Below are 20,485 nucleotides of genomic sequence, written 5' to 3'. Positions count from 1 at the left end.
AGCTTTCATTGACCAGCTCACCCAGGGGCGTAGCTGGGGGGGGTAGCTTAGGATGATTCCAAGGGCCCAGCACTGGGGGGGGGGGGGGGGGGGGGCCAAAAAAAAAAGTTTTTTTTTTCTTTTTACTAGACATCACTATTATTGATGCTTTCATTGATACTATGTTTGTGTGTGTGTGTGTGTGTGTGTGTGTGTGTGTGTGTGTGTGTGTGTGTGTGTGTGTGTGTGTGTGTGTGTGTGTGAGATATATAGAGAGAGAGGGGGGGCTTTGGTAGACTATTGCATTGGTCCATTCATTGAAGATGAACGCAATGCGACATCCTTTACTAGGCTCACCCACCAACAGTGCAGGTGCTGAACTGCTGATCCGAATGTATAGGTAAAAACCATATTATGCGTTTTCATCAATAAAGAAATGGCACAAAAAAAATCCCGCTTGCGCGCTTACGCGCGCTCGCATTCACTGGGGGCCTACAAATACTATTCTTTCATGGGGCCCAGAATCTGGAGCTACACCCCTGCTCACCTACACTAGACGGAATAGAGAGACAAAGGGAGGGGATGACTAGGGGGCGGTAGGGTGGCCTGGAGGTCTGCATTGCTGTTTTAATCATGTAGGAACATCTTGTATCACCAGGAAAGATTTGAATATCTTTTTGACCCTGTGGCTCACTATTTTACGTACACAAGCAATGTACCAAGACCCTTATTATAAGCAAACGTGAATTTGTCGTCTGAAGCAAAGTGCCACAGGAATATTTTGAGCCCTCTCGTGGGCAGGCAACACTTACAGTTGAGACCCGAGGTGAGGAATGGGTAAGTGATTCATAATATGCATCTAGAACATAACGTCACATGCTCGGAAAACCTCACCTGGCAGTAACCTATACCTAACCTACCCTATACCTGAGTAACCTAACCAAATCCACGTATTCACCTCGCCACCATATTGGTCGACTTGCATACAATGGTGGATGTGGATGCAGAGCATGCCCCTTCACTTCAATGACAAAGCCTCACTATGAAAAATGGCACTTTCAGAACCAGAAGAGTCAAAACAATAGGCGAAATACGGAATTACAAACTTACCTGATTGGTTTTCACCTCCATAGTTGTCATGTTTTTATATAATACAATTATGTTTTTATATAATCCAGTAATACAGGAAGTGAATTATTTGAAATGTGTTCAAAAGTGATCTGAGAAAATAAAGATGGCAGCCGAAATGAATGAGGCGAATGAGTGTGGAATGGGAGCATAGTCTAGTGTGCAGACTCTACTGTTTCTAATGTATCTTTTCAAGAAGCATGGGTGAGGGGGTCGCGTCTATATTAAAGGCAGCCCAAGAGTGCTTCGGCGTTTCTCTGATTGGCCACAACGCCCATGTGACCGCGGCTTATGCCGCGGGGCGTGTCACGTGGGCGTCATGGCCAATCAGAGAAACGCGGAAGCACTCTTGGGCTGCCTTTAAAGAATAGGCGAGGGGCGTCATACCCTGGTGCCGTGTAGGACGTCTGGTTGACCTGAGGGGGCAGCAGAGCTGTGGAAACACAGGGCAGAGAGTTGGGCGACGCTCCACGACTCGGACTGTTGGGAGAGGAACCCGACGACACTGGAAGGCAAAAGGGAGCTGTTATTCTTTAGAGAAAGTCAGTTCAACTAAACACACAGACAATGCAAAATTATAAGAAGCACTGAATTAACTGAAGTTAACTTAAAATGAACGTTTACTTAACGTAACTTAATCTTAGCATGCAACGGCCCACATGTGGGCCCTCTTGAGGACGATTTGCCCACCGGCACCTCTAGTGGCTCGGGTGTGTATATTTTTTAATACAATATATATCGAATTAAAGCCCTATTTGTTGCCCGATATGTGAGGGGTGCGCCGAAGTAGACGGCAGACTTTTAATTTTTTTCAAATACAACTCCCCAAATACAAAAAAGTATGCATTCCTCAAAAACGAAAACTAAAATGGCCACTTTTGGGGGCGATTGTTAACACTTTCCGCGCCAGACCCGATGATAGTCGGGTTAACTCGCCGAACATTCAGCGCCAGACCCGAGTATAGTCGGGTTTTGGCCGTTTTTTCTTTTATTCGATATTTCCATTCATTATCCATCCAGGGAGCCTGGTGTTATCATGGGAAATTAGTCTGAGATAGCAAAAGTCTAATATCGGCGCCCGGTAGGATGCGGCCGGTATTGGACATCCTTTCAAACTCTGTGTCTTGGGCTGTGCGTCGATTATATTGGTCCGGGCGGACTTTTCTATGTCAGGCAAGGGGAGCGGTTGTCCCGATCGGCTTGAGGAGCGGCAAATGCTTCAGATCGATGATGTATGGCGGATTATGTTGGCGACACAATCGACACCAATACTGGGACTCGCAATCAGATAATTGGAATATTCTTTTTGGGGCAGATCCTAGTCAAGGTAAGGGCTATATGATATAAATCTTGCATGATATAAATCTTGCGTTGATCAACGTATACCTTCATTGTGATCCGAGCGTATGTGTGTAACGCTAGTCCATAACGTATTCCGTTGGTGACGATCAAAGCATAAAAAATGCCCCCCCCCCCCCCCACCCTTTCATGCATTCATGATGGAACATAATACCAATCGTATGCATTTGATTTTTTAATTGTAGCGTGTGTAGGGACGGAACGCCAATGCATTTAGTATAATACACGTTGGGGGCTATTACCAGCCTCCCATGAATTACCCTAAAACCATACTTATATTCACCACGGTATAAAACGGGAATGTATAGATGAAAAAATTATTTCTTTTTCACATATTGAACGATAGATACGCTATGTCAAATGGGCAATAGTATTGTATCCATAGCTATAATATATAATATAGTTATAGCCCTGCAAACACCGCCACGTATTCCTATACTTTAAAGCGTTGGCCTTTCAACCACACAGTACACAGCGCCCTCTGGCGCTGAATGAGTTAAGAGGTTAAGAGGTCATGTAGATGTACTTGCCTCCTCCTGATGCCAGAGGGCTGTAGGGCCTGGATGTGGAGGCGGCCTGAAACATTGTGTTACATGACAGCTGCTGAGACAAAAAGCACATAGCAGATCACAATTGGAAAAATATTATTGTTGGAAAACTGTCAATATCCTAATTCAAAAACACTGTATATCTCAGTCCATTCATGTGCAATCTTGCGTAAAATCATCCAGTTGCAGTCCTTACAATAAATTTTTTCAACAGAAAATGTCCTGTTCAAACATGACGGGGTCCCCAAACTTGCACAAAATGATTGGCATTTTATAGCATCAGTCAGCAAACAGATCACCACATCAATCAGATCACAACAACATTTTAGTTGACTTGCAGCTTTCAAAATCTACACCATTTAAATGCACATTAACACAGAAAATGCCACAAACTGACTTGCGACTTTTCAGAAAGGCAAAATAAAGCATTCTTGTTGTTGTTGAAATAATCGCAAAGGGAGAAAAAAAACTGTGAAGGAGTGTAACTATCATACTATACAAGAAAACACTGATTCCAAACTCATCTTTAGAAGCTACGTGTAGAGATGCAGTATAGATACCACTAGCTCACCATTCTGGGGTTGAAGCTGTGAGATTTGATTGGTATGCCGGCCACCGGGCAGTAGATCCTCTTCTCTTTCTGCCGGCGGTTACAGAACCACACGCGCACCACCTCCTTCTCCATGGACAGCTGTTCTGAGATCAGCGTGATCTCCTCTGAGTTGGGCTTGGGGTTCTGATTTAAAAAATAAATAAAATAGTGCTGTCAATAAAAAATTAACTAATTAATCTCATTTTTCTGTAATTAATTTAGATTAATCTAGATTAAAAATAGCATTTTTCTACTTAAGACCGAAGCTTGTAACAGATATTTACTTGAGTAAAATCATGGAATTAATGTAAAATCAACACAAAGAAAGTATATTTAGATTCAAAGACTATTTGAATAGCTTTCTTTGAATACAGTTTCTCTCCTGTGAAATACAAATGTTCAACAAAACCATCAACATTGACTCAGCTAGACCTCTTTCTTCTATCCGCGGCGCTAACAGAAATGAAAAACAACCCAGGCCTATGTTAAAGTGCAGATTGGCTTAGAGGACGATAATGTCTTGTATGAACTACCAGTAATATGAATTATATTAACAACAAAAAATGTGTTCCATCTTCATGTCAGATGATTTTCAAAAAGGTGCATGAGTCGAAGAACAAGGAAATATACTGCTGAAAGTTCAGAACGTTGAAGATTTTTCACTCCATAGATTAATCTAGATTAATATATATATTTTTTTGTATCCTCTTTTTCTCTGCCTGATTTTCTATGCTTTTCTCCCCATCCCAATTTTTTTGTCGTTATGCCAATTCCCCCCCCCTCCCCTACCTGGTTGTTGTGCGCATGTTCCCCCTACTGGTCGGTACAAGGGAACCCTGAAGTCTACCACATGCTTCCTCCGACACATGCGGAGACAGCCAGTGGCTCTCTTCTCACCTGGCAGCGAGGACTCTCATTGGTGAAGTGTAACGTGTGGGAGGTCACGCTGCCCTCACCACTTCCTGCCTTTCGCTGAGCAGGCGCCCAGACCTGACCTGTAGGCGTCGCTGTCCACAACGCCAGATTACCACCCACGACTTCCCTCCCGCTAACTCAGCCAAACGAGTTAGTATGACGATTGGTCCGAGCCGCAGGCAATGCTGACTCCGGGAGTCGAGACCGCAGCCTCTTGCATTGGTGATGAGCGCAATCTCCGCTACGCCACCCGACCGCCGTAGATTAATTTATTTTAATGCTTTAAATCATTTAAATTAATCTCAAATTAAAGCATTAACTTTGACAGCCCTAAAATAAAATAAAAATTATAATACGATTTTATATCACACTCCTACGCAGAGAGTTGGACGACAGGCTGTGTGACTTACAGGCGTAGAGGCAGCTCTGCGTATCGGGGTATATACGGCTTCAACTTGCCAAGATAAACATTCCATATGAACCCAATTGTATTTCCTGTTGCAGTGTTTGCTAATAGTAAAGCTAACAGGATATAAACTGGGGTTTAAGCTTTTCCCTAGCAACACAATTCTGCTGAAACCATCTCTAGCCTATATCATGCATTAGGAAATGTTGGTTTTTTCATCTCACCATCTTCAAATTACCAGATAAGAGTATTTTTGGGGGCATTTTCGTCTCTTGTTGCTGTAATATTTTGAGGCAGTATTTGATTGATTGGGGTCGTTTTTCTCCCCCTTTGCCCATACCTTTCCCTTAATTGTCTAAATTAAGAATGTAAGAAATATCATAGTTTTTTCTTTTTTGTACTAATTGGGTTGGTATGTATTTTGTATACTGTATATTTATTGATCTTTGTAGTAAGTGCACTCTATAGAGTTTGACTATTTATATTCTTACCTTACACTGTTCTTTATGGGGCAAGTGATTTGCACCTGGCCTGCCGGTCTCTTAGCCAATGGGGGGTTAGAGTGCACCCCTACTTCCTGTATCCTGATCAAGATCCTTTGATCAAAACTTTGATCACAATAAATACAGTGGAAGCAAGTTTAAAGGTGCTGTGTAGATAACATTCAGCCACTAGATGTCGCACTAGAGCACCAGCATGTCATTTATCCAATCAGGTGCATTCCACGTGGGAAATGTGAAATAGGGATACATGCCTGCAACATAACATTAACTTTGGACCCGCAAATATGATGAATTCATTCATCAATAATGCTTTCTACAACTTTATACATGAAGTTTACATTGGAGCTGTACCAGTATTGAGTCTATATTTAGATTGTAATGCTATATCTGTGAAATGTAATCAGGGATATTTGGGTTATTATGGTCTCTTGTTTACAGGGCTTGCAGACAAGAAATACATTGTCCTTGCCTTGACGACCCAACATTATTTTGCTGTGTTTTCTGTGTTATTTTTATAACTGTATGACATTGTCAGACAGCATTATGAAAATAGGAGGTTAGCATCAGTGGTTTAGGAGACCAAATTAACTCACATCAAGAAAGCGTTTCTCCAGAGTCAGCTTGATGTTGGTTTCAATACTCGTCCTCTTTTTTCTTTTCCTTCCATATCCCTCCAGTAGGGCAGGCAGAGAGGTAGTGTTGCTCATTGAATCAGCCGGGGAGTTCTCTAACATGAAAACAGAGTTAGAGAATTTTTTCATCAAAGTAGTTTCCAGTCACAAAAAAACATTCACTAATATATTCTTTATATGATATTTTATTATACAATATAATAGATTATATATATATACAATATATGATTTCGTATGTATGTACTGTATTTATTTATTTATGTGTTTATTTATTTATATATATTATTTATAAATATATATTACTATACAAACTATATACAGTATATAAAATGTACTTAGCAATAAAGAGATGAGTTCTAATATACTGTATATGTGTACTATGTGATGTACCTGCATCACTGAGCCATTTCTCCAGCAGGGGCTTCAACTTGCACATGTTCTTGAAGCTGAGGTTGAGAGCCTCGAAGCGAGAGATAGTAGTCTGACTAAAGTCATTCCCATACAGCTTCCCCATAGCTAGGCCAACATCTCCCTGTGGTAAGACACACACACACATATCAATTGTACATTTGCAATATGTAACATACTCAAATTGTGTGAACCATAATTCAAGCCGTTACACACACACACACATACAGAATACAGAATACACATAAACTAGGGATGTTCGATATTGGCTTTTTTACCGATATCCAATATACCGATATTGTCCAACTCTTAATTTCCGATACCGATATCAACCGATACCGATATATGCAGGGTTTCCCCCCCAAAAAACACAACATTATGCATACTTTTCACAATAAATAAAATAAGAATTTGTTCTTTCTTGCTTGCCTGGGTAAATAAAGGTTAAATAAATGTAAAAAAAAAATCTTTTTTGAAAACCAATACCGATCATTTCCGATATTACATTTTAATGCCAATATCGGCCGATATTATCGGTAGGCCGATAATATCGGACATTCCTAACACAAACCACTCCAAACATCCAGAAAGCTACCTGCGTGAAGCCCAGTTTGATGCGTCTCTGTTTGAAGGCCTTGGCAAACTGTTCCAGCTCCTCCAGGTCGCTGGGCTCCTCTTGCTGGGGCGCTGCCATGTGTTTGGGCATCTGCAGGTGGGACATGTCCATGTGGCCATCCATCGACGGCCCCGCCAGGCCTGAGCGACCCATGGCCTGGGACACAAACATGTGACATGGTAAATGGACTGCATTTATATAGCACTTTTATCCAAAGTGCTTTACAACTTATGCCTCATATTCACTCACGTTCACACACCGATGGCGGAGGCGACCATTCAAGGCCATTTTATAAGCAATAACAGGCGACAGTGAACCAGTTGTGGTCAGTTCCACCTTTACAAAAAGGTATCATTTACATTTAGTCATTTAGCTGATGCTTTTATCCAAAGCGACTTACAAGTTCTGTACGACAAGTCATCAGGAAGAGCACAAACAACCACAACATGGTAGTTTGATGATAGTTCCAGTTTTACCATGGTACTGACTACTGTATAAATAATTACTGTCATGGTAAAAGTCCTGTATTGCCATGATACCACTGTTGTATATTTGTAACGGTTGTCACATCGTCACCTTAAACTTCGATGCCCCGAGGGAGTTTCGAACCCGGGTCTCTCACGCCGCGGGCAACAACACAGACCGCTATACCAAGAAGTGAACTCACTGCTTTGTAACGTGTCTGTGTCTTTTGAGGATGAGAGTGAGTTTAACCCATAGCACCGCTACTCACCCCAGCCCTTCCTGACTGCGCTTCACGATACCATCCGTTACATATATGTACGTTTTATGTTTATTTTTTATTTTTATGTTTTCTCAGAATTCTGATTTCAATGACTAGTAGCCATTGTTGGATCATCATTTGAATGTTCAGTTCTTAAAATACTATCTATCATTATTCATTTGAGAACATACAGTACACCTGAAAGCGTTGATATTGTTTAAATCGGGGGCATTATGACAGCGTTATATAAACATCTATATTATACACGTTTAAATAGTGTGTCAAATTTGATTGTTCTAGGATATATTTTCTCTTTTTCATGTGGAAAGTTTGTTTAGAAATTTAGCTCTAACCTGATATCCTCTTTGTCTTAATTAGACTACACTTTTCATAAAGATACAAATAGCACTTTCTCTTGTCACCAGATGGTGCCAACATGCAAAAGTTACAAATGTGCTGTTTTAACTACTTTTGGCATGTAGTTTAGGTCGTAAATGGCAAAATGAAATCATTGTCCTGCAATTAAGAGTAAATAAAATAAATAATATGAATTAGTTAATAATGTGTTGGTCTTTTAGAATTATTTCAGGCTTATGACATATCTCCTTATGAACGTTTAGGAGGTGGCTATTTAGTGTTTACCTGTGGGGTCAGAGCTAGTCCAGGTTGATGTGGGAGAAGACTTGTTTGATTCTGCGTAGGGAGGGACAGCAGGTTCTGCTGCAGTAGAGCTGCAAAAAAAGTTTAATGTCAAAATATGCATTTAACCAGCTGGTTACAATTCCATAAACAAAATTTTTCTAGCCATTACCTGAACCTAACCTTAACTACTCCTTGTCTCACCTTACCTCACACAGCGCAGAGAACAGGCGCGCTTTCAGGGGTCGGGTTTTGATGAAATTTACCACGTTTATAACTTCTGTCAAAACCTCATTCAGCTCAGGGCTAAGCTGTCTTGACGCTGGCGCCTCTCTGTGAATTTACAGTGCGTCCATTGCGCGTTTGGCGAGACCCCCTTGATGAGCGCCTGTAGCCCCCTCCTTTTCCCTGCCATGGCCTGCGCACCGTCAGAGCAAAAGCCCACACAGTTTTCCCATTTCAGTCCATGTTCTGTCAGGTAACTGTCAATAATTTTTAAACGCTCATCAGCTGTCGCTCTGTTTTTGACATATTTGCAAAACAGCAGATCTTCACTCAGTGACTGGGAATTTACAAAGCAAACATAGGAAATAAGCAAACAGTCTTTATTGCTTTCAGTCTTTGACAAGGCAACACGCATGTCATCCCCTCAAGGCTCAACTTGGCCCTATATTTTGTTTTCAGAGCTGTCATGGATGAAAAGCCAGCTTCACACAGATATGTGGTGCTGAATGGTATCAACACCTTAACTGCTGCATCATGAGATACTTGGTACTCAGCACCACACTCTGAAACTAGCTCTCCAGGTGGTATCAGATGAGATTTCAATGAGTTCTTCCAAGAGTTTGGATGGAGATGTGTCAGGAAGCTTTGTCTGTAAAGTTTTTTTTTATCCAGAGTAACTTGGTGATCCTTTTCTGTGTTTTATTAAATAATGATTTTCAGATTTTGAGAAATGGTCAAACTTATCCAAATATGGCAACAGATAGCACTTTTATGATAATTTTCTGTAATCCAATTTTTTTTAATTTTTTTAATCTCAAGGCCCCCCCTGTCATGCCTCTGCGCCCCCCCTGGGGGGCACGCCCCACACTTTGAGAAACACTGCCTTAGCCTGACCCTAACCAGGAAAATTACCAGGAACGCTTGACTAATCAGTGACCATTACACTTGGTCTTTCTGTCCTCATTCAAATTAACGGACTGAAGCTGACTCTAGATCAGTGACCAGGAACATTAATCTTCCTGTCCTCATTCAAACTAACGGACTGAAGCTGACTCTGTGAGAGACTGAGAGGTGAATATGGACCCAGGGCTCCATGCTGTGAGAGGTGAATATGGACCCAGGGCTGCATGCTGTGAGAGGTGAATATGGACCCAGGGCTCCATGCTGTGAGAGGTGAATATGGACCCAGGGCTGCATGCTGTGAGAGGTGAATATGGACCCAGGGCTGCATGCTGTGAGAGGTGAATATGGACCCAGGGCTGCATGCTGTGAGAGGTGAATATGGACCCAGGGCTGCATGCTGTGAGAGGTGAATATGGACCCAGGGCTGCATGCTGTGAGAGGTGAATATGGACCCAGGGCTGCATGCTGTGAGAGGTGAATATGGACCCAGGGCTGCATGCTGTGAGAGGTGAATATGGACCCAGGGCTCCATGCTGTGAGAGACTGAGAGGTGAATATGGACCCAGGGCTCCATGCTGTGAGAGACTGAGAGGTGAATATGGACCCAGGGCTGCATAGTGTGAGAGACTGAGAGGTGAATATGGACCCAGGGCTGCATAGTGTACCTTGGTGGCTCGTCTGTGTCTGTGAGAGCAGGAAGGATGAAGGAGAGGAGAGGTGGGAGGGAGGCATCAGAACTAACTGCTGCATGGTGTGGAGGGAAGGCAGCTCCTGGTGGATAAACACTGGTATTAACTTCAAACAATAACAAATTATATATATACATATATATCAATTGTTAAATGTGTTTCATACTTCTAGGGATGCACGATATATATCAGGAAATTGAAGACGTGGAGGACATTTGGATTATCGCATTCATGCTACTCGTCTTGGGGGCACTTGCGTTTGGGATCTGTTTGCCACGCACAGGACCTGCCTCGATGAACTGTCTAAGACACTTGCTGCGTTCCACGCACAGGACCTGCCTCGATGAACTGTCTAAGACACTTGCTGCGTTCCACGCAGAGGACCTGCCTCGATGAACTGTCTAAGACACTTGCTGCGTTCCACGCACAGGACCTGCCTCGATGAACTGTCTAAGACACTTGCTGCGTTCCACGCAGAGGACCTGCCTCAATTAACTGTCTAAGACACTTGCTGCGTTCCACGCAGAGGACCTGCCTCAATGAACTGCCTAAGACACTTGCTGCGTTCCACGCAGAGGACCTGCCTCAATGAACTGTCTAAGACACTTGCTGCGTTCCACGCAGAGGACCTGCCTCAATTAACTGTCTAAGACACTTGCTGCGTTCCACGCAGAGGACCTGCCTCAATGAACTGTCTAAGACACTTGCTGCGTTCCACGCAGAGGACCAACGGCTGCATTCAGTCATTTTGGATGGAGTTGTCAAAATTCACTCCACTACTACTCAAAATCTAAATTAAATCATCGACGTGGCATTTTTCCTAGAAGAAATGCCTATTCAGAAGGCATTTTTCCCCTTCTGAAAATGCCTGCCAGCCAAAACGAAACGAAACAAAACAAATTACGGAGAGAAGAGAGAGCGGACGACCCACAGAGCTGATAAGACTTTTCCAGCTGTCCCCGCTATCTTGGGAACACTCCCTGCCTGCCCGAACAATAACAATCTCCCCCCCCCCCCCCCGCCCTCCCAATCCCCCCATGTTTTACTACCAAAAAAGACTCTGCACTGAGAGAGTGTAACGTGTGGAAGGTCACACTACCTCTCTTAGATCCTTCCCTGGCTGTGCAGGCGCCCCGACCGAACTGTGGGAGTCGCTGTCCACAACGACCCAGACCCACCCACCGGCTTCCCTCCCGCTGACTCTGCCAATCGAGCCAGTATGACGGCCGGCCAAGGCGGAAGCAACGCTGGCAGCTGGATTCGATACCAGTGTCTCTTGCGTTGGTGACGAGCACCTTGTCCGCTGCGTCACCCAGCTGCCCTAGTGTAGTTCTTTTTTAAGGACAAATTAACCAACCTTATAACAAATTGTATTTAAAACAAAAATGCTTAACATTAATGTTAGTGATAGAAGGGAACTCATTTTGTGCAAAAATGGAAAGCTTGCCAATGTTCATGAGGCAGAATTATTACAATAGCCGATAATACATTTTCCCAATGATAAATCCCTATACGGGTGGACCGCGCGGGAAACTAAAGTGACGTCAGACTACACCTCCTTAGCTATGAGGGCCGACGGTCCACTCTACTGGTTAAAGTTGCTTACTCGTGAGTAGTATGTTCATTGATAAAGAAAAATAATGTCCACAGCCGCTCCGGTGTAAAACAAAGATATCCAAATGGTTTATTTCTCTTCCACAGCGAAGTCTTTCTTTACAGAAGTGATCCTAAAGCTATTTTCCTAAACTAAAACTTGTTTGGCTGTTTACGGCCACGAAATATTCACGTCACTACTACAAGCTAAGAAAACTGTATTTTCCCAGTCTCCAAAATCACAGCAGACTCGACACATGACAAAATTCCTCCACACCTGAAAGCCGTAAAACTCAACTTGCCTGCTCTTTCCACAGCAAAACGGTAGGCAAGGCACCCTGGTCTAGAAATGCAGGCTTCAATCTATGTTGTTTAGTCTATCTGTTCAGTAATGCTCAGCACTGTTTCAAGATGCACAATGAGATCTTGTGAGAGAATTGTTGAATATATATAGATACACAAATGTTCTAGAATGTTTGATTATGACATCATACTGTGACATCACAAATGTTCTAGAATGTTTGATTATGACATCATACTGTGACATCACAAATGTTCTAGAATGTTCTATTATGACAAATAAGACGATTCAATGACTTTATACAAATGTTCTAATGTTTGATTATGACATCATACTGTGACATCACAAATGTTCTAGAATGTTTGATTATGACATCATACTGTGACATCACAAATGTTCTAGAATGTTCTATAATCTCTATTATGACAAATAAGACGGTTCAATGACTTTATACAAATGTTCTAGAATGTTTGATTATGACATCATACTGTGACATCACAAATGTTCTAGAATGTTTGATTATGACATCATACTGTGACATCACAAATGTTCTAGAATGTTCTATTATGACAAATAAGACGGTTCAATGACTTTATCTAAATCCAATCAACATTCCTAATGCCGTTTCAATGTAAGGTTATAAAAATCAACATATAAACATTCATATAATACAATAACCTAAATATACAGCTAAGCCCCATTGTATTCTGAAATGTAGACTTTAACAGTGTAGGCAACTAACCCTACATAATACAGCCTACAAAATAAGGTATAACTCATGAGTGCTTTGGCTCATAACATTAGCACTTAGGTAAAAGTACTTAATTACTTCAGATAAGCAGAGGTCATTGCTACTGAATAATGGTGAAGGTTGTTAAAGGGATAGACTTTTGAAACCCTAGCTCTATTTCTTACTTCACCAATGATGATGCTGATCATTCTAGAGTCCTTTCTCAGAACAGCCCAAGCTGGTCCTCATACTAGCTCTGGATAGTTAGCCACAAACCAATGCAAAGTCAATGGGGTTGAGCTCCTGTCTGAACAAGCTTGGCTGAGGCTCACTGAGATCTACTTTGTGTATACCTGTTTCATGCTTCTTGTGGTTGGTGTGGACAGTGTGGTGATATTGCGTAACTGTGGCCTGGGCGACTGTGTGCGGAGGGTCCGTGGAAGGTTCTGAGCGTGGAACCACACATCTCCTAAATGTTAAGGGGTCGGCACAGACCACATTGCAATGATCAGCGGTGCTATGATGACGGAACATGCACAGTAGGGCTCAGGGACGTGCACAGGACTTTAGAGGGGCAGGTGCTCAAAGGCTAAAAAGGGCACTATACCTGTGTGTGTTAGAACTGAGTGCGCGTAGCGCGCAAGCCAGATTTTTGGGGGCCCTTTTTGGGTGGGGGGGGGGCCTTTTTATGCTTTTTGGGGGGTTTTGGTGATCAAATATTGAATATTGAACTATAATAATCAGTGCAGGAGCTCACTTATCCTTGAAAGACACTTTTATCACTTAAAAGGCCCATACATCTCCATAAATGTTCAGGGGGGAGGGAATACGTGCTTACCCTACAGACCCCAAGAAGTGCTGTATATTCTGTATTGTTTAATATAAATGCATTTTTTATTCCAATCCCGATTTGTATTTGAGATTCCCAAATCCCATCGGACTTGACTTCTTCGTGTCCCTCAGTGAGTGTAATACCAACATTCAACTGTATGCGCCACAGCGGTTTCTATCATCATCATCATCACCACCCACACTATGCATAAAATATATAGGTCCGCGGAGAGGCACGCTGAGGAGGCCGTGCAAACTGCAATGGAATATGGGGCATCTCTCTCTCTCTCTCTCTTTACCTAATATTTTGATTCTATCCTGACATTTTTCAGTTGGAAGGGCAGTCTATATGCGCAACGGTAAAAAAAAATATATACATTTTTTTTTAAGGCTCAAAAGGGGGCAGGTGCTCGAGCACCCCTTGGGCTCTATGTGTGCACGTGCCTAGTAGGGCTGCACAATTCTTGCTAAAATGTGAATCACGGTTTTTCTCTCGCGCGATTCTTATTTTTCGTCATCATTTTTTAAAAGTAAAGTAAAAAAAAATAAAAAATTTAATCGTCATAATTTAGAAATGAGATTGCATAGGTCTATGAATCGAGTTTGCGATTTTTTTCTTTATTAATCGTGCAGCCCTAGTGCACAGCGTTATTTGAGTCGCTCTCACCGGAAATGACCTGACGTCAGAAAGCACCTATGCCATCCTCACCGTTTTAGACCCGCCAAGGAGCATGAAACAGGCTTCAGTCAGCTTGTACAGACAGGGGCTCGGCCCCATTGACTTTGCATTGGTTTGTGGCTAACGAGCCTGGAGCTAGCATGCGTGAGAAAGCAAGTATGAGATTGGATTGTACTGAGACGGGATTGTACTGATGAACAACCATCACTGGTGGCAAGTATGAAATCAGGCTACGGTTAAAAAAAAATCTGAACTATCCCTTTAATGTGACCTACCCCAGACAGAGGCGGGCCTTGCATCAGGTGACATGTCTTCAGCGAGGCCACGGAGTGAGGCGAGTCATTTATGGCCTCTGTCTTTATCTAGAAACCAAAACAAATATTTATCTAGAACACCAAAAACAAATATTTATCTACAACAGAACAAATACATATCTATACAGTAGAACACCAAAACAAATATATATATCTAGAAAAACCAAAACAAATATTTAACACTGACTCGCCGTGTCCACAAGTGAATGTTTTCTTTTAAAGGGTAAGTTCAGAATTTTGAAGCCGTAGCCCTATTTCCTGCTTACCATTGATGTTGTGGGACGCCTGTCTCAGCACCAGCCATGCTGCTCTTCATACATGGATACCTGCAGCTCTGGCCAGTTAGCCATAAAACTAATGCAAAGTCAATAGGGCCGGGCTCCACTCTGTATAATCCCTGGAATAAATGCTGAAAACGACTAGCTCCATGGTTTCCAGTGTGAAGACCAGCAGGGGTTGTGCTGAGAAAGGACTCATCGTTGGTACGTATAGGAAATAAGGCTCCAAGGTTAAAAAACACTCTGAACTTACCCTTTAACACTTTCATGTGTTTCTTGGAATTATTGGAATTTTCTCTCAGGATTCTCTATGGCTTTCAATTGCCAGTAGCGATATTATTATATCATTATTAGAAAGTTCAGTTCTCCAAATTCTACCTAAAATTTGAGATTGCACACCTGAAAGGGTTAAAATGACCAAATACAACTGGAGTATTAAATGGTTTTAAACTGTGACTGTGACTGTGTGTGTGTGTGTGTGTGTGTGTGTGTGTGTGTGTGTGTGTGTGTGTGTGTGTGTGTGTGTGTGTGTGTGTGTGTGTGTGTGTGTGTGTGTGTGTGTGTGTGTGTGCGCGCACGTATTCCCATACACACTCCAAAACCAGTTAGGTTGATGCTTTTTTTTTTTTAAGATACAAAGAGTGATAGACACTGTCAGTCTGCCCTGGGGCGAGCCACTATGCAAATATCCCCTCCCCCAAACCAGTGGCAGTTCCTGCATAGGGACCAGGGCTGAGGAAAATTACATCTCATGCCAAAAAGAATATTTGGAGAACAAACCCAAATAGCTCCAAACTATTTGAGTTGAGTTAACGGCGATGCCAGTGGGGAAATACTAATAGCAGTTACTAGTTTGTCCTGAGGATATTAGAATATGTGTTTATCAAGCACCTAGAAACAGGAGCGCTGGTCTGTGATCAGTCATTGGTGAGGTGTGTGTGTGTATGGTCATGTGACCTGAGCAGTTTGATCCTAGGTCAGCACTCCTACTGTTTCATTAAAATCTTTACACAGGGTTTTATGTATCTATTTATTTATTTTCATATCAAACTAGTCTTCATTGATATCACCCTGCTGTGGTACAATGTGTATATTAGCTTGCGCAAGGTGTATAATTAATATTAAACTTGCTGTGATACAAGGTGTGTAATTAGTATTAGCTTCCAGGCCTTTAATAACAACTTTTCAAATCTTTGTATCCTTGTTATTTGTACTTTTGCTGGCTTTACAGAATAAAAAATGTTTTAACAAATAAATGCAATACATGCACATACATTCACTTATTATTGGTCATTTACTTTACTGTTCCTGATTCGATTATTTGGTTTTTAGTAATTTTTATAGTACTTTTTTATAGGCTGTACTCTGTAACTTCTTCAATGTTGATACAGTAATATTAATGAACAGTCCTCCTGATTAAACAACTGAATAGTTATGGTTTTCTTAGAAATAATACTAAAAATAAACTATAAAAAATAATACTGTATGTGTGAAACAACAATGTGCAGTTATACATATGTATTGTGGATTCAAATAAATTAATAATTGTAATACAGTATATATGTGTACATAATACATTATACATATACTGTGTATATTGTTATAATACATATGTCTATATAGTTATACCTTCACCCCATGCTTGTTATGTTCTCTGGTTTTTTTGTTACGTTGCACCTGATGTTTGTATTTTTTCGTACTGTACTGTTCCGTCGTGTATTTTTTAGGTGGTGTATTTCTGTACTGTACTGTTCCGTGGTGTCTTTTAGGTGGTGTATTTCTGTACTGTACTGTTCCGTAGTGTCTTTTCGGTGGTGTATTTCTGTACTGTACTGTTCCGTAGTGTCTTTTCGGTGGTGTATTTCTGTACTGTACTGTTCCGTAGTGTCTTTTAGGTGGTGTATTGTCGCAGCTACCACCTGCACCGTGTATGAATTCCACCGGCCTGGCCGTGTGGCAATAAAAGGAACTTGAACTTGAATATAAAGCACATCTGTAGATATAGTTGTAAAGCATGTCCTTGGTGAAAATACATAAACTACTGTATGTCTTTATAAGTTTATATATATATATATTTGTCACATAAATTATGTTAAGAAAAGAAAATACTTCCTAATCCATCAAGGCTTCACTCTGGTGACATGATTACTGCTGTATCCAATGTATTAAATTGTTCATAACTGAATTACAGTAATGAAAACAATCTGTGTTTGTGTAAATATATTTTACTTACTTGTCGAGTGAAGTCGATTCCGTTTTGTTCTAAGTCTGCAGAGAAATAAAGAAAGAAAAGTTTAAAGGTTTAAATTGAAACTTTGAGTGACAGTGTGGACATAGATTGTTAAAGATTAAGACATAGAATACCATTAGTCCACAGTTTGCCTCAGAATGTTCCTCGTAAGCTAAATATGACTTTTCCCACAAATTTTTTTTTACACTATCTCCTCAAATATAGAATATTCAGTTTGAACATCCCTTTAGATAAAGGATAACATTTGCAGCCTAAATACAGTAGGGGGATTATGAATTTAAAACTTAAGACTTAATACATTTTAAATTAAAGAAAAAAATCTAATTTAGCAGACATGCTTATTGGAAGACTTTGCTAAATAAATTCTGACCTACTCCTGGTTTGAGACGTGATAAACTAACATTATAAAGTTGCATTGTGCAACAATTACGTTAATCTGTTATATATTTTTTTACTGTATTTAGGAATGAATTAATGTACAATCATTAGGTCCAGGAAGGCGGCTGGGTGGCGCAGCGGACATTGCACTCGTCACCAACGCAAGAGACACCGGGTTCGACTCCGGCTGTCGGCGTTGCCTCCGGCTTGGGCCAGTCGTCATACTAACTCAATTGGCAGAGTTAGCGGGTGGAAGTCGATGGGTGGTAATCTGGACGTTGTGGACAGCGACTCCTACAGGTCGGTTGGGGGACGCCTGCACAGCAGAGACAGGAAATGGCGGGGGTAGTGTGAGCCTCCCACACGTTACACCTCGCCAATGAGAGTCCGCGCTGGCAGGTGAAAAGATGTGACAGGCTGCCTCCTCGTGTATCGGAGAGGACACGTGATGCAAGGCTTCTATCCTCCCTACAACCGGCCAGTGGGGGGCATATGCGAGCAACGTTCAAGACAGGGGAGGGGAGAATTGGCACAGCGGGTAATTGGGATGGGAGATTTTTTTTTAAAAGGAGAAAAAGTGGATAAAAAAAATTTAATCATTAGGTCCAGGAAGTATATCATCAAAGTCTTGGGTACTGCTTGCTATCCTTGTGTTAATTCTTGAAGTACATTAGTGTATAATAAATGTGTGTGATGTGAATCATCTGATCTGGAATGTAAACAAGTAAGCCCTTCTGCATAGTTTGACACCTTGATTTTATTTTGTTTTATTGTCACACTTTTATGTTTTAGGAATTTGTATGTGTTTTAACTTAAAATAAACTGTATGGTTTAATTTCCAGAGTAATATTGAGAGTTGGTATACTGAGCTTTAGTGAGTAAAAAAACTAAAGATATTTGAAAACGATGAACCCAGGTTTTTTGAAGATTCAGGGCAGGGATTCTTGTGTTTTAAAATAATTACTTAATTTGTACACTAATATGACTCATGATTAATTATGCCTTTAATCGGCTGGTTGTACTATAGTAGCACACTGAAGTGATTTCTAAGCTTTTTTTTTGTCATGGGTGTATGTTCCAAATTGACCCAATGCTGTACAATCGGCAATATAGAAATCATTATATTTAGATGTTTTTATGTGAAGAGGAAACACAGCCTGATGACATCATCACAGGCACAATGATAGGCAGGCTGTGGGCAGGTGTATCTGGTCAGCAGGGCCTCTAAACTAAAGGCTGCCTATTTCTAGTTAAACAACACTGTCCTTGTGTCCATTCTGCTCATATTGTCATGACATGAAGCTTGTCTGATTCCGTCACATGTAGCTGTGCAGTAAAAAATAAAGTTTATTAGATAAGGGCTAAGTCATATAGCATGCACCCTTTTCATTTGAGCCTACACAAATTAGGCTAAAATTTAACTTAGCATTTAACCTTAACCTAACATAACCTCTCATTTCCTAGTCTGACCTGAACCTGGCCCTAACAAGGGAATCATCAGGCTCCCTGGCATATTTTTGGAGTCCCAAAACATAAAAATAGGATCTATGAAAATGTGGATCTATTGAAGCATCCATCTCTAAGCAGACGATCATGAGACAAATGTAGAAACTATTTCACATCCTCCACTCCACGCTGTTGGCCACTGGCAGAAGACAAAGTCGTGTGCCCGAACACAAGGCATGTGTAATGAATTGCGTTTGCTGTCTTTGTCTATGTAAGGCTTTGATGTGATATGTAATTAACGTTGTTGTTGTTATTTTTGTTTTTATTTTGTTATTTAGTTTATTTATTTAGTTTAGTTAGTTAGTTAGTTATTGATAATTAACAATTAAAGCATACAGTCTAAGACCAGTTTCCCTTTAGAGACCAAGGACATTTACTGTGTTATCTTTTCCTAGTACAGGAAAGAAAAAAGTGACAAATTGAGATTCTGATTGTTGTTGAAAAGTGGAACTTGGTGTGTCCTTAAAGGGATATTTGTGTTGGAAATGGGTAAACGGTTTGCCTGCATGTTGTAGTGTGGATTGAAATGTTTTGGTTTCGAAATCCTGTTCGCTTTCCGGTTTGCAAAAATCCAAACTATCCCTTTAAAATCTGGTGAATTTCTTGAACCAAGGGATATCACTACAGCCAGAGAGGAGTGTTTTTCCTGATGACCTACCGACTCCTGAGAGCCGGCTACCCTACCAGAGACACTCTATATCAGGGGTGTCAAACTCATTTTCACAGAGGGCCACATCAGCATTATGGTTGCCCTCAAAGGGCCAAAGACCGTATAAATGTTAATGTAATGTAAAATAAATGTAGCTACACATTTACATATTGTTAAACATGGTGTTTGTATTTATTACTTATTCAAGTTATACATATTGCATATTCATTTGCATAAATGTAAAAATATATGTTAGCTTATGTTATTTTAACAAATAATTTTAGTTTATCAGAACCCCATATTACTCCACCAATCAATGATCAAACCATTCAAGTAAATAACAAAGAAGAATATCATCAAATACAAGTTATGACATTAAGTTTGTTCAAAACCTTTTTGTCACAGTCAAGAGGGGCAGAACTAACAACTGTGAGCTGCAAAGAACACGTGGGACAGATGTAGCAGATGTTACAAAAACAAATGGCTGCACACAACCTTGCAGAGGCCATACATCCAACTAATGGAAGATAGTTTAATTAACTTTAATTAACAGATTGCAGAATGGGTACAGTACAGTACAGCTCAATACACACAATTGTTAAGGGGATGCAGACCAGAGAAAGACTTTCGACTTGTTTACATCAGGGTCCCCCATTTTCAATTCGTAATGAAATTGCTATTATGTGTCTGCATGAACACACAACTGTAA

At 41.0% G+C, this 20,485-nt stretch overlaps 1 protein-coding gene across 1 annotated transcript in view; it reads right to left on the bottom strand.

The window, feature by feature from the left end:
• The window catches only part of pou2f3 (POU class 2 homeobox 3), a 49,962-nt gene that overhangs the window by 7,694 nt on the left and 21,783 nt on the right, over positions 1-20,485 (bottom strand). Inside the window, exons 3-12 of the mRNA XM_084319969.1 lie at positions 17,226-17,260; positions 14,676-14,762; positions 10,243-10,348; positions 8,453-8,541; positions 7,066-7,242; positions 6,453-6,594; positions 6,024-6,157; positions 3,586-3,750; positions 2,997-3,066; positions 1,495-1,612 (exon numbers count right to left, since the gene is read on the bottom strand). Coding sequence (XP_084176095.1) covers positions 1,495-1,612; positions 2,997-3,066; positions 3,586-3,750; positions 6,024-6,157; positions 6,453-6,594; positions 7,066-7,242; positions 8,453-8,541; positions 10,243-10,348; positions 14,676-14,762; positions 17,226-17,260 — 1,123 coding nt within the window. The remainder of the gene's footprint in view (positions 1-1,494; positions 1,613-2,996; positions 3,067-3,585; positions 3,751-6,023; positions 6,158-6,452; positions 6,595-7,065; positions 7,243-8,452; positions 8,542-10,242; positions 10,349-14,675; positions 14,763-17,225; positions 17,261-20,485) is intronic.

This window comes from Notolepis coatsorum (assembly GCF_963971535.1).
Source record: "Notolepis coatsorum genome assembly, chromosome: 8".
Taxonomy (NCBI): Eukaryota; Metazoa; Chordata; class Actinopteri; order Aulopiformes; family Paralepididae; genus Notolepis; species Notolepis coatsorum.
The sequence above is the reverse complement of the archived record's forward strand: the minus strand, read 5'-3'. Positions and strand labels throughout refer to the sequence as shown.